Source organism: Homarus americanus, unplaced genomic scaffold, assembly GCF_018991925.1.
Source record: "Homarus americanus isolate GMGI-L3 unplaced genomic scaffold, GMGI_Hamer_2.0 scaffold32583, whole genome shotgun sequence".
NCBI lineage: Eukaryota > Metazoa > Arthropoda > Malacostraca > Decapoda > Nephropidae > Homarus > Homarus americanus.
The window spans coordinates 14,389,653-14,401,782 of NW_024713129.1; the positions used below are offsets into that span (position 1 = coordinate 14,389,653).

The window sequence follows — 12,130 nt, forward strand, 5'->3', positions numbered from 1 at the left end:
TTGTGAGAACACATGCCTTCTAGAACATTTCCTGCATGGGACAAGCACACTCATGTGAAGCGGGCCGTAGATTAGGGTAGGGTGATGCTTTACCACTCCTGTGTTGCAGTATCTTTATTTTTAATTTTCGCCACTTGCCAGCATTTTGGGTGGTTAGTCTATGTCTATCTAGTGTTAGTACAGGAGGAAATCGGAGGCTGGGAAAACTGCAATGTTCGGGTGGGTCACACTGGGTAACACCCCTCCAGCGTGATCTTACCAAACACCGATTGTCATATTAAACAATGCTGATTTCCTTCTTGGCTCAGCTGAGCACAAATGGCTGTGGCCTTTAAAGTTTTTCAATGTATTATTTCTAATAAGTAAACCTGGAGAATGAGCAGTCTGAAATTGTTTTTAATAGTTTATTATAAAACTTATAAAAGATTTCCTTACATTATTCAGGAGTGTTGTGTGTAAGTTGTTCATAATGAAGACCTTATGGTGCAGACGGCATCTTCATTATTTCAGTGTTTGATTCATTGCAGAATAAAAAACTTATAAAGTCACTTGCTGCTTCCAAACATGGATCCTGCAAGAAAATATAAGGAGTTATTAAGATTACTGGGACTAACATTCACATCTACTAAAGGTGTTGAGGAATGCCTTTAGATAGATGTGTTCAAATAATAAAAACCTTATAAAATGTTAATACAGTAAATACAACAAAACCCTTGATTTCCTGTAGTAATCCAGGCACAGCACAATGGACTTTTAATAATGTATATAAATGAAATTTGGGTGAAGTAGATGGTATGGGTCCTAAATGTAGCCCTCAACCTGGGTGCCTTTTGTCCTAAAACTTGGCCAAGTACACAGCCATAACTTATGAAATGTTTTTGTTAGTCATCATTGGGCCTGGGGATATTTTACTATAATATGTTATAAAATAGTTTAGCAGTTATGAGAGGAAGCAACACACTTCTCAGAGCAGCGTGTCAACCAGTAAGTGTTGTACAATGATTACCGCTTGGTCCAATAGCGCCAGTTGTAAACACTTCCCACAGAATGAGTTGTGTTTTTTCCATTGGTGCTAACTCTGAGGTGAGATTGAAAATATTCCTGTTGTTGACCTTTGATGTGGTCATGATACTGACAGTATACAAGTGCTGACCTTGACAACAGCAGATGAAAATGGTGGAGCAAGATGGCACCAATTATGTAGCTGATCCATGGTGGAGGTGGAGGTGGTGCTGAGAGAACCTCCAGGGCATTCTCCACCATACAACTGGCAAGCTGTAATCAAATTTGTTAATGGTAAATAAAAAAATAAATCCATTAATAATTTTTGGCATAAGCCTTCAAAATTTATATCCAAGGGATTACAAGTATGCAAGTATATGAATTCTTTTAGGGATAACTTTTTTATTTACATTATTAAAAATTTTACCTCTGTCAGGAGACTTGTTAACTTGGTGTTGGTGTGTGACCTGTGAACCACCACCCTGGAGGTCACACTCGCACTCTAACAAGTCATGTGTCAGGCACATTGTCTCACAGTGTATTGTGAAAAGATCCTGTGTGGATATAAAATACAGGAGATCTCAAAAAATTTATACACACTACCTCACACATTTTCATGGGGGATCCTTGTATTACAACAAACACTGTCCTCACTTGTGGGAGGCCTTGCAGTTTATCAGACCCAATATAAGTTGTAATTTGCTAAAAAAAAATTGAAAAGATGGAATTAGCGTGCTGCTATAATGATGCCTTAACATGTGGCTTATGTTATACTAGGAATGTTTTTGTGCTGAGTAAACAGTTTCCCTAATGGTTCCTCATACTAATGCAAATTTCCTTAGGTGCAAACTCATGTTAAATGTGGACTACCTGTAATTACTGTGCATTTATGATTGATTTTTAGGGCTGCAAATTTAATGCTTGGAATGCATCTCAATTTATCATATGACAGTCTGTAGGAAAATATGTCTCACTTAACATAGTGCAATTACAGTGCCTGTCAAGCAAAAAGTATTGGGACCAAGAAGCTTCTGTAAAATGGATAATTAGGTAAGGTGGTTACTGTCATGAACACAAGGAAAGGTAATAAACCATTGTTTGGTTCTATTATTAGTTTCTACAAATACAGTACTTCATCATTCTCCAACACTCTCAATGTTCTCAAGTCTACGAATAAAGTTTCAATGTACCAACATTCTCCTACCATCACTTACTCTTGAAACTAACATCAAGACTAAGTAGACTTCCCACCACACACACACCCAGCCAGTTGCCTGAAAGTTCCATTTCTCCTCTAACTATTAAGTAATATGTGGAAAATTAAATAAAAGGAAATTATCCTATATTCTTTAACCTTCATATGTATTTACATTACAGGGTACAGTACACTACTCATGTCTTTTGTAAAACATTTTATTTTGCGAAGTAAAATTTCAGTCGACAGTTACTCTTAATATTGTACTGTACTAATTCTTATTTATACAGGGACTATCTTAAATGGAGTATATACCTGTCTGTTGAATTACCTTAATCTGGTAAAAGATAAAATTAATTTCAGAAAAATCAATTTGTTATTCACACCAACCTTGAGTTCTTCAGTCGAAAAGTGGACCCTGTCAGTGTCCCGAGCATCCACCACAGCTCCACTGAGCCCTTGTTTCTTTACTTGTCGTTGATACATCTTCTCATCCATTGATCCAGTCATTAATAATCTGGAAATACATTAAGAACGAAGGCATATTTTCAGCTTCAAACAACATGGTAAAGGTGATTTAAAAATGGCAGGCACAGTGTAATGGACTTTTAAATACCGTATACATAAACAAACCATCAGACTCGCCTATATATGTAGACCTTTCTCTTCTGGCCGTCCCTCCAGACTCGTGCCATAGCTTGTAAGTCGGTGGCGGGGTTCCAGTCAATGTCATACAACAGAATTCTTGACGCTCCGATCAAGTTGAGGCCAACCCCCCCTGCCTTTGAACTCAGTAGAAACACAACTGAAAAATAAAAATTAATTCATGCTTGCTTAAGGTGCTGCTGAAATACTGTACAGGGTACTCTTAAACTTTCCTGTCATCTTTACACCTCTCCAGGCTTCGTGGATCACAGGCTACACAAATTTCATAGAAGAAATGGTGACAGGAGAGGAATAAGACAACCAGTAGAAATACTAAAGAAATACCTGGTTCATATGCTCAATTGCATACACAGTAAACATAGAATTTTAATATTTAATGGATGTACATAAAGCAAAGTATATGAAACCTCTACTATGCATCTATAACCTGCAGGCATACTTTTCAAACATGATTAACAACTCATATAGGACACTATAAAATGTCGTGTCTTACAGTCTTTAGAATATTTGCTGTTAAATCTGTCCACCAGCTGTTGACGTTTGTTAGTTGGCGTGGATCCATCCAGCCTAAGGTAGGGGTAGTTGTAGCGCGTGCAGAGGGCGGCCAGCATATCTAATGTGGTGGTGTAGTTTGATACCAGGACGATCTTCTCTGTTCCTGGTTCTCTCAGTGCCCAGAGGATACATGATACTACTGCTAACTTGCCACTGTCCTGTTAAAGCAAACACACACATTTAACCTAAACAATTATGTTAGGTGAGCTGGATCAAGGGTACATATATCTCGGTGAAGGGATTAAGTGATGACAAAAACATTAAAGAAAATAGGAAGAAAATATGGTATTACCCCTTCATCATATACTCCAGGCTGTATGTGAGGTGGCAGCAAATTGGCAGCTTCCTGTACTACATCACTCTTGTTTTCTTGATCCTTGTCAGCAGCTAATAAGGCAGGGTGGTTGCACAACTTACGTAAAGCTAAAATGGCAGATAAGTTATCTCCTGGTTCAACATTACTGAAACACTTCTTTAGGCTCCGACAACCTACCAAATCCATATATACAGACACCTGTGTCTCTGATGGCTGACAGAACACCACAAACTCTACTTTGGGTGGCAGGTATCTGAAACAACAGAAGAAATACTAAGACTGGCTGGGACAGTGAAAAAAATATTGGAAAATATTGAAAACATAATACAGATTGACCTTCTCTTATCCACTACTCCATCAACTGGCAACTCTCAATTAACAGCAGTTTTGGTAAACCTGACAAAGCAAGACTAGTTCAAAAACCCTTTTAAAAGAGGTAACATCAGATTTACATAATGTGTGAAAGGTCAAAGAAAAGACATCTTCCAATATCCAAAAAATGCTTTGAAAATATATTGTGACAAGCAACTCATACAAGAATTCTACCAGTGGCCATCTCAAAAGAACAAAACTACCATTATCAGATGTACCATTTATGGAAGCAAAATAATACAACTTGTGCCACCCCAACAGGTGTTCAAAAGCTTTCAAATGGCAAAGAGGATAAGGAAGTAAGCATCATAAAACTGAACCACTGTCTACTGGTACCTGTTGATGATATCCTGAGTGCGTCGGAGGATGAAGAGAGATGTTATTTTATTCAGCTGTGTGGCTCGGCTAGCACCTGAGGCAGGGTATCAGAGTATATAAATTACAGTTACCTGGTGGATGTGACTACCATAGTTAAGTGAACAGTGTCTCTAGGTATAATACTGTGTAAATATATATATAGGAAAGAAAATAACTGTGTGTGTGTGTGTGTGAAGATGACTGAATGAACAATTATAAAGGACAATGCATGAATGAGTGAAGAAACACATGTGAGGGAAGGTGACACAATGAAGAAGGTTCACTAATGATAACTCACTAACTATGTCCTCAACAGTTTAAACATATATCAGACTACAGATATAAACAAGTGACAGCCACAATTTAATACTTCATAACTTACCTAATTCCTTTTCAGTCTGTGAGGCATTTGGCTGTTGGGAAGCGATTATGGGATCCTCGTATATGTGACGGAAGGACAACGATGATCCCAACACTCCTGGATTCACAAATTCCACGAGAGCAAACAACTCCTGCGAGACACACACAAGAGAGAGTCCTGTCATGTGCATTTTTGTTTTCATCTATTTTATTCCTAATGAGACGAAACAAAAACAAAATTGATATGTTAATTGTTCTTGTGTGTTTCTTTTTACAACATACGTGCAAAAAATTTGGATCAACTGAAAATTTGCTGCTGTCCCTAGCTTTTGGTACCTTAAGGTTAACCACCCTAATGCTAACCTATCCTAACCACCCCAAGTAGCATTAGGGTGTTTAATCATCAAGTGAAATAAGTTGGGGGGGGAGGGGGTAGCAGCTAATCTTCAGGTGATCCCAAAATCCTCCATCTCACCTGCAGATCATTTTGCACCGGAGTTCCTGTAAGTATGACCCGCCTCCTGCACCTCAGACCACCCAGGAGGTGCGCAGTCTTGATGTTGGTGTTTTTCAGACGGTGTCCCTCGTCACACAGAACCAGATCAAAGTTGAGGGCCTCAATAATTTTAGAACTACGCACAAACATTTCATACGAGATAATCATGATCTCCGAGTGCTTCTGCTTCTCAAACTGCTCAACCTGGAGATAAATGCACCATTCGTTCACAAGAAAGAATGCACTGTTTCCATTTACTCAGAGATATATAATTATAAGGTATTATACCAGAACCTAAACAATTATATAGTAAAGTACAGTTTATATATACATAGGTCTCTTGTCTTGGATTACTACTACAGTATAGTAAAGGCCTCTTTCAGTAAGGTTATTCTTTTCCTTGGGTACTCATGATAAAGTGTGAGAGGAATAATAACATTGAAAAGATAGTAATCTGGTTATCGTTTCCATTTTTCAAGAAGTTAGTACTGCAAGAGAATTCAATGTGGAAGTACGGTACATATCTCACATATACTGTACAGTCCAATATGTTACCAAGAGTTAACTAATGAAGTAAGACCTGGCTGTGAACATGACTCCAAGCTTCATTAAACTTCCTTTGACCACAGCTGTGACAACTACTATACTGATAAAATTTGAGGTAATGGAGGAGCCTAAAACTCAAAACTGTGTGATGATGAAGGTACTGTATTGTCAAAATCTACATTAAATTGTTCAATGTCACACTTATTACTAAATATCATAGTTTGTCTTAGTGGTGTTGAAAGGAGTCAGTGAGAGATTTTGTAGAGATGAAGATGTCTGTTGTCTCACAATGTAAAATTTATTTTGAGTTACTGGGGCAGTCTCAATGATATATGTATGGGACTCAATTGTCTGCAGAAGAATGAAATGAATATGTAATAAAAAAAAAATGTTGGATTGAGTATGAACTCCTGAGAAACCCAAGAAGTGATGAAATGTTAATATGAAAAGAAACATTTCATAATGCCATACACTGTAAATGATTATAAAAGAATAAATGAAGAAAACTCAAGGAGAAAGACCACAAGTAAGGTTCAATGGTAAACTGTCAAAAGCTTTGGAAAAGTCAAGAGTCAGCAGATGGGTTTTGCAACTGCAGTCTATTGATTGATGGATGAGAAATTAGCAGTAGAGGGCTCAACATAAACACTATACTGTATTGTACTCCTGATTACTGAATGATCTGTAATACTCGAGCTGTTTGGGGATATTGTTTACTGTTTTTATGGCCGAGACATAAATAAATTAATGGCACCTATATTGTACCTTGTTGTTTTGATCCACGATGTAGACGTTGACTCTCTCTCTGCCCAGCCATTTAGAGAACTCTTTACTCCAGTTGTTTGTTAGACTAGAGGGAGTAACAATCAAAACTTTCTTCACAACTGATCTTCCACCATAGGGACCCTGTTGAGAAATAATTACATTCAGCGTCCGCTTAATGCACGGCCGACGGGCAGTATATGTACACTGGGGGGATTCAAAAAGCTTTAAAGCTTTCTTTCCCCATCTGAGGTAAATTAAACAAACCTCTGCTCTCCTCACTCACCTGCTTGAGTAATGTCCACACCAAGGTAATACACTGCAGTGTCTTGCCAAGGCCCATTTCATCAGCTAATATTGCCCCATAGTTATCTAAGTGCCTGTAGCCCATGATGCACTCGTACAGGAAGATGACGCCTTCCTGCTGGTGGGGCCGCAGCTGTCCACTAACGTGTGGATCTATCACCACGTCCACCACCGCCGCTCCGCCACAGTTGTTCTTCCACTGTCAATGCCACATAATTAATTAATGGAAGTGCTGGTGGTACAGTGGCTACATGTCATTGGGTTCAATCCCCGGTCTGGGACAGATATGAAAAGGGTGTTATCCTGTGTGACCCAGGCTTTCTCCATTGTTTCCTCCTGTACAAGTGATAATAAAGTAACAAAGAAGACCAAGTGTCTGGATGGCTAATAAGCTGGTAAGTAGTGAGTACAGTACATAGCAGATGACATAATACCTGATGCTGGGATGGAGGGCTTGGCATTACAAGGGCATCAGGTTTTGTAGGGTCAAACAGGGGACCAACGGCAGTGTTAGTGTTCTTGTCTTTAGGACGACCCAGAGTAGGGAGACGAAAAGGCTTTGGCTTTGGTGGTTGGCTTCTTTTTTCCTGGGCCTCATCTATGTTCTGAAGTACAGGTATTTGTCCCAGAAAGCATTCCCCTCTGGCATAGCTCTCAGCACTAATGGTTCCTTGAATCTGAAATGATATGTATTAATACCTGGTAATATATCGACTAATGCAGGGGTTCTCAACCAGGGGGGAATTTCCCCCCTCAGGTTTTCAGGGGGAAGTGATACTAATATGGAAAAAATAAAGGATTTTCAGTATTATATGCATATTATTTGGAATGCACTTTTTGAGGCAGACAATCTTGAAAAGGAGGGGGGAATGACATTCTGAAATATGGTGAAAGGGGTGCATGGGGCAAACAAGGTTGAGAACCACTGGACTAATGGGACATAACTGACAAAAACATTAAGGAATAATACAAAAAAATTTCAAAATCTTCTTGTTATATACAAACACACACACATATTGTATTCCACAGATGTCCATTTTTATTTATGGATGCACACAAAATAGGAAAAGAGCGATACAAAGAGAGAGAAAAGGGGAAGAGAGAGATTATTCCCCTGAAACAGAGCACAAATTCAAGCTACAGAAATGAGTTACCTGGAGTATGCACAGTTCCTTACAGCCTACAGGATGATAATTATCTTACACACTCACCTCAACTTCCTTACCGCCTCCTACAAGAAGAGTACTTCCTTCCTCCAAAGATGATAAGTCTTTCAGCTTGTATCCTGTTCTTCGACCAATCTCCTTTCCCTCTGTGTCCTGTAAGCCAACTGAAAATCAGCCAAATTCTTCATGACTATACAGTATTGTATGCAGAAAGGTTGCATGTGATATATAAGGAAAGGCAGCCAGATTTATTAGAACTCATCCAAGGACCTGGTCATTATGGGCTAAAGTGTCCACTGACATGAAAATTATGTGGCCTTTTCATTAAACTTTTAGTGGGTGTTGGCCTTTCAGTTCCCCCAGTCTCAGATGCATGAAATGATATACCTATACTGCTTCCCTAATTCTCACTAAAACAGAACTAAAGATAAATTATTGCTAACCAAATATCTGGAAGATTATTTATGTCATATCCTCCTCCTTTCTCAGAGTAAATAAACAATTAAATATACAGTATATTACATGGCATTGACAGGCCCAGCCACCTCCCCAGATTGTCATTGGTATCTGCTCAGCCAACACCAAGACCACCTTCACATTAGCACCCTCCAAATACTGTACATCTAATTTTCCTGATGCTGATGACAACTCGACACCCTGGGATATTGTTCACTCTCTTCTACAGGCTCTGGAATCTTGCACACATGTTGAGGTCATCACTAATAACTGTAATGCCTCGTATAATGTAGTTAAGTATTTTATAGGATTAACTGCTTGGGGAATACTTTTTTGGCTGTTGTATATCAAGAATATTCCATACATGCTTTTTAGTTACAACAAGGGAGGTACATCACAGTTGGAGAGAACAAGTAGTATTTCTTACCTTGAGGATGACAGATCTGCTCTTCACAATCAGCACTGCGTCACCTTCCCAATTTTTGTGTTTTTTTCGAGAAAATTTACACCAAACTACAGAGTAATATCTGAAACATCGTAAAAACATAAATAAATAATGTAATACAGTAGTACAGGTAACTTGTAATATTTGTTTTAAGAGTTCCAGCAAATTGTTCATTTCATAAAACACATTGTAATATCTCTTTTTCTTTGACCCAAACATTTATATTCTGGTTGACTTTTTCCTATACTTTAAAGTAGGAAGTTTCTCATATAAATACTGTACATTCATTTTCTTTAAACTGTGCAAAAAAAATTTTTATTCATGAAGTGTAGCACATGTCCCAGCAGACCTCCTCATGATGGTGTCTGGTGGAGTAATGCTAGAGTGATCTGGTGACTCACTTAACTGCCTGAGCCTCCTGGTTCTCCTCTTGTGCTGGGACAACACTGCGGCGGTGTCCTGGGATCCCCTGCGGACCCTTCCCAACCCTGGCATACCCACCTAACATTCTTGATGCTGTACCAAGTTGTTGTGCTGGGAATCTTTTATTGGCATCACCAGTAGACCTCAATGTATTACTATGAGTCTCTCTTAAAGGAGACAGTACAGTGACTGAGTCTGTTGGTGCATTTTCTTGTCCAGTATCACACTCTGGTACACCATTACTGCACTGCCTCACACAACTTGTCTCTGTTATGGTTGATGGTTTCTTAATCAAGGAGAGGATGTCAGAGGAACTGCGAACTGGTCCATCTCTCACTTTCACGTTATTTTCTACAGTTTGAGGTAATGCACTGGCTTTTGGTACATCTGAAAGAAGAATAAAATCATAAGCCTGAAAGAAACAAATATACAATGCAGCAAATTTCCAGTTTTTCTAGATACATTATAGCCAAAGACTGAGTACCATGTAGCCTACTTGCATATGATGAAGTGTAATGTTAATGTGTATAATAACTGACATCCTCCACCAGGGTTGGGTGCTTTAAACCTGTGGTGTAAACTATGGAAAATAGTAAAAATTATTACTGTACTAAATCATCCTGATTTATGTTTATGATTACAGAAAAAATAAAAATATATAAAGGGCTAAAAATATTTGAAGCTTATTAAATCCAACAAAATAGCATTAACCCCCCCCTCCACCCACCCACCCACCCCCCCAAAAAAAAATATTATTATTTTTTGGTTAAATAAAACCCAATGGTTTTTGTTATAAAAAAGTGTTTTTTGCCAACCCTGCTGTGCCCATATGTTTTAAACCACCTTTGTATACATTTTCTTAACAATATAGACTATCTTCACCAAAAACACACACGTTAGTTTTTACTTTCCCCAAAAATGTCGCTTGAGGTAAAAAATTCGCCTGACCTAATACCTTGTGTTTCGGCACTTGGGGTAACAAATTGGATTTTGTACAGCGTTGTAAATGTGTCAGTTACTGGTACTTCTTGCCCATCCTCTATAGCTAAACAGATATTGGGATCACCTGAAGAATCATCGCCCCAGCTTATTTCACCTGAAGGTTAACTACCTTAATGTTAACTTAACCTAACCTAAACCTATTCTATCCTAACCTAAGCCTAACCTAACATATCCTAACCTAACCTCATCCTCCCAAAATAGTTTTAATATGGTTTAATCTTTAGGTGAAATAAGCTGGGGCGATGATTCTTCAGGCGATCCAGATATTCTCTCGACCACGTAACACATACATCTTATTCCGTATTTCCCAGGAGTCAAGACATTCTTCAAAATGGCCACGTGTAAGGAGTAGAGAAGGAAAAGAGGAAGGAGGAGGAGAGAGGCAGTGGTGAAGAGGATAAAGATAAAAAAAAGAGAGAAAAGAAACGGGATGGAAGAGGGAAGGAATAGATTCATGCGATATTCCTGTTTCACGATACTTGTTTGCTAAGTCCTGGCAACCGTCACTGTCAGCACATGCAGTACCCTACCCTTCCTCGTCGACCATCAATCACGATCATCGCCAAAACAATTCTAAGTGCTCCATTTGCCTCATATTTGTACTGTATTAATTCTCAACATAATCATCCTTACTGTACTTCTATAAACAATCCTTAGTTCTAAATGTTCTAAAAAAAATGGTACAATATTCAGAGTTATTACTGAACTTGAACATAAAGAACAAAATTATGAACTCTACTCATGCTAAGACTCATATAAAAATCCCTATTGATAAAATTAGAAAAATGTGAGATCAGTATACAGTATAGTACAGTATATTACCATCAGTGTGTGTGTCCGGGCATCGTCGCTTGGCAAATGGTGGCGTGAATAATGTCCTCTTGTGCAGCAGCTGTGAGGGAGCCGCTGACCGCCTCATCTTCACCACCACCTAAAACACTGCAACATAAATAAATTAATAAATAAATAAATAAATAAGAGGACGTATAATCACATTCAGCTAGACTAATAATGTTTAACGTTAGGTGAAGCTCAAATTTACGTTGGTCATGTCAAGTTAAGTTAGGTTAGGTTAGGTTAGGTTAGGTTAGGTTAGTTTAAGAATGATTATATAATGTTGTTTAATTACTTGATTTACTTTATTCTCACAGTGGCCCGAGAACTGCAGCTCTGTACAGGCAGGTGTTTGTCACATGTTACCTCCTGCCGCGGTAACACCCACCAGTTGTGATGTACTACACTATAATATAACTTTCTCTTCTATAACATCATATAAATAGTGTTAAATACTTAAATATCCTTCAGCTTTACCGGTAATGATGGTGACAATAGTAAGGAACACTTTATGCCGCCTTCTCCTCTCTTTAAACACTCGTCTGTAAATGAAGGAAACATGATTATTAAAGTTACAACAAAAATATTGACAATTATTACAGTATAAAAAATATTATATTATTTTTAGTATACAATTTGTGATTGAATAAAAATAAAATTAGGGGAATATATATATATGTTCAGTATAATTTGAGTAAGTTGAATGTTCATGAGTCCAGCGGCAAATATGAATGATTATAAAGACTGATATTGACTATTTCGTCAATTATCAGCTTAATGGTCATTCGGGCGGTTGTTATCTATTTTGTATAACTTTTATTGTCCAGTGTTAGTACAGGACAACATGTTAAGTAATGTCAAAGTACATTAG

General features: G+C 38.1%; 1 protein-coding gene across 3 annotated transcripts; it reads right to left on the reverse strand.

Annotated features, from left to right (window-relative positions):
* Positions 1-390: 390 nt before the first annotated feature.
* On the reverse strand, positions 391-11,813 carry LOC121868029 (DNA repair and recombination protein RAD54B-like). 3 transcript variants are annotated; one of them, XM_042368283.1, is made up of 18 exons: positions 11,737-11,813; positions 11,248-11,364; positions 9,402-9,810; positions 8,983-9,082; positions 8,145-8,252; positions 7,368-7,610; positions 6,914-7,132; positions 6,631-6,771; positions 5,299-5,523; positions 4,846-4,975; positions 4,443-4,518; positions 3,711-3,987; positions 3,357-3,576; positions 2,843-3,002; positions 2,588-2,714; positions 1,430-1,556; positions 1,154-1,275; positions 391-571 (listed from the first exon to the last, which is right to left on the reverse strand). In XM_042368283.1, exons 2-18 carry the CDS (start codon positions 11,342-11,344, stop codon positions 479-481), a joined length of 2,874 nt encoding a protein of 957 aa, XP_042224217.1. In that variant the 5' UTR covers positions 11,345-11,364; positions 11,737-11,813; the 3' UTR covers positions 391-478. The 3 variants fall into 3 exon arrangements, with proteins under 3 accessions (XP_042224217.1, XP_042224209.1, XP_042224225.1); XM_042368275.1 differs by lacking the exon at positions 11,737-11,813 and adding an exon at positions 11,564-11,699; XM_042368291.1 differs by lacking the exons at positions 391-571; positions 1,154-1,275; positions 11,737-11,813 and adding an exon at positions 11,564-11,701 and having other exon boundaries at positions 1,430-1,704.
* Positions 11,814-12,130: the final 317 nt, after the last annotated feature.

What these genes read in the sequence shown, in the direction of transcription:
- LOC121868029 (XM_042368283.1), bottom strand. Translation starts at nt 11,344, where the DNA reads ATGAGGCGGTCAGCGGCTCCCTCACAGCTGCTGCACAAGAGGACATTA. An exon ending in GCCCTCCATCCCAGCATCAG is followed by an intron (nt 7,133 to 7,367) that starts GTATTATGTCAT and finishes TGGCATTGACAG; the next exon opens with TGGAAGAACAACTGTGGCGG. An exon ending in TTTCGACTGAAGAACTCAAG is followed by an intron (nt 1,557 to 2,587) that starts GTTGGTGTGAAT and finishes ATATCCACACAG; the next exon opens with GATCTTTTCACAATACACTG.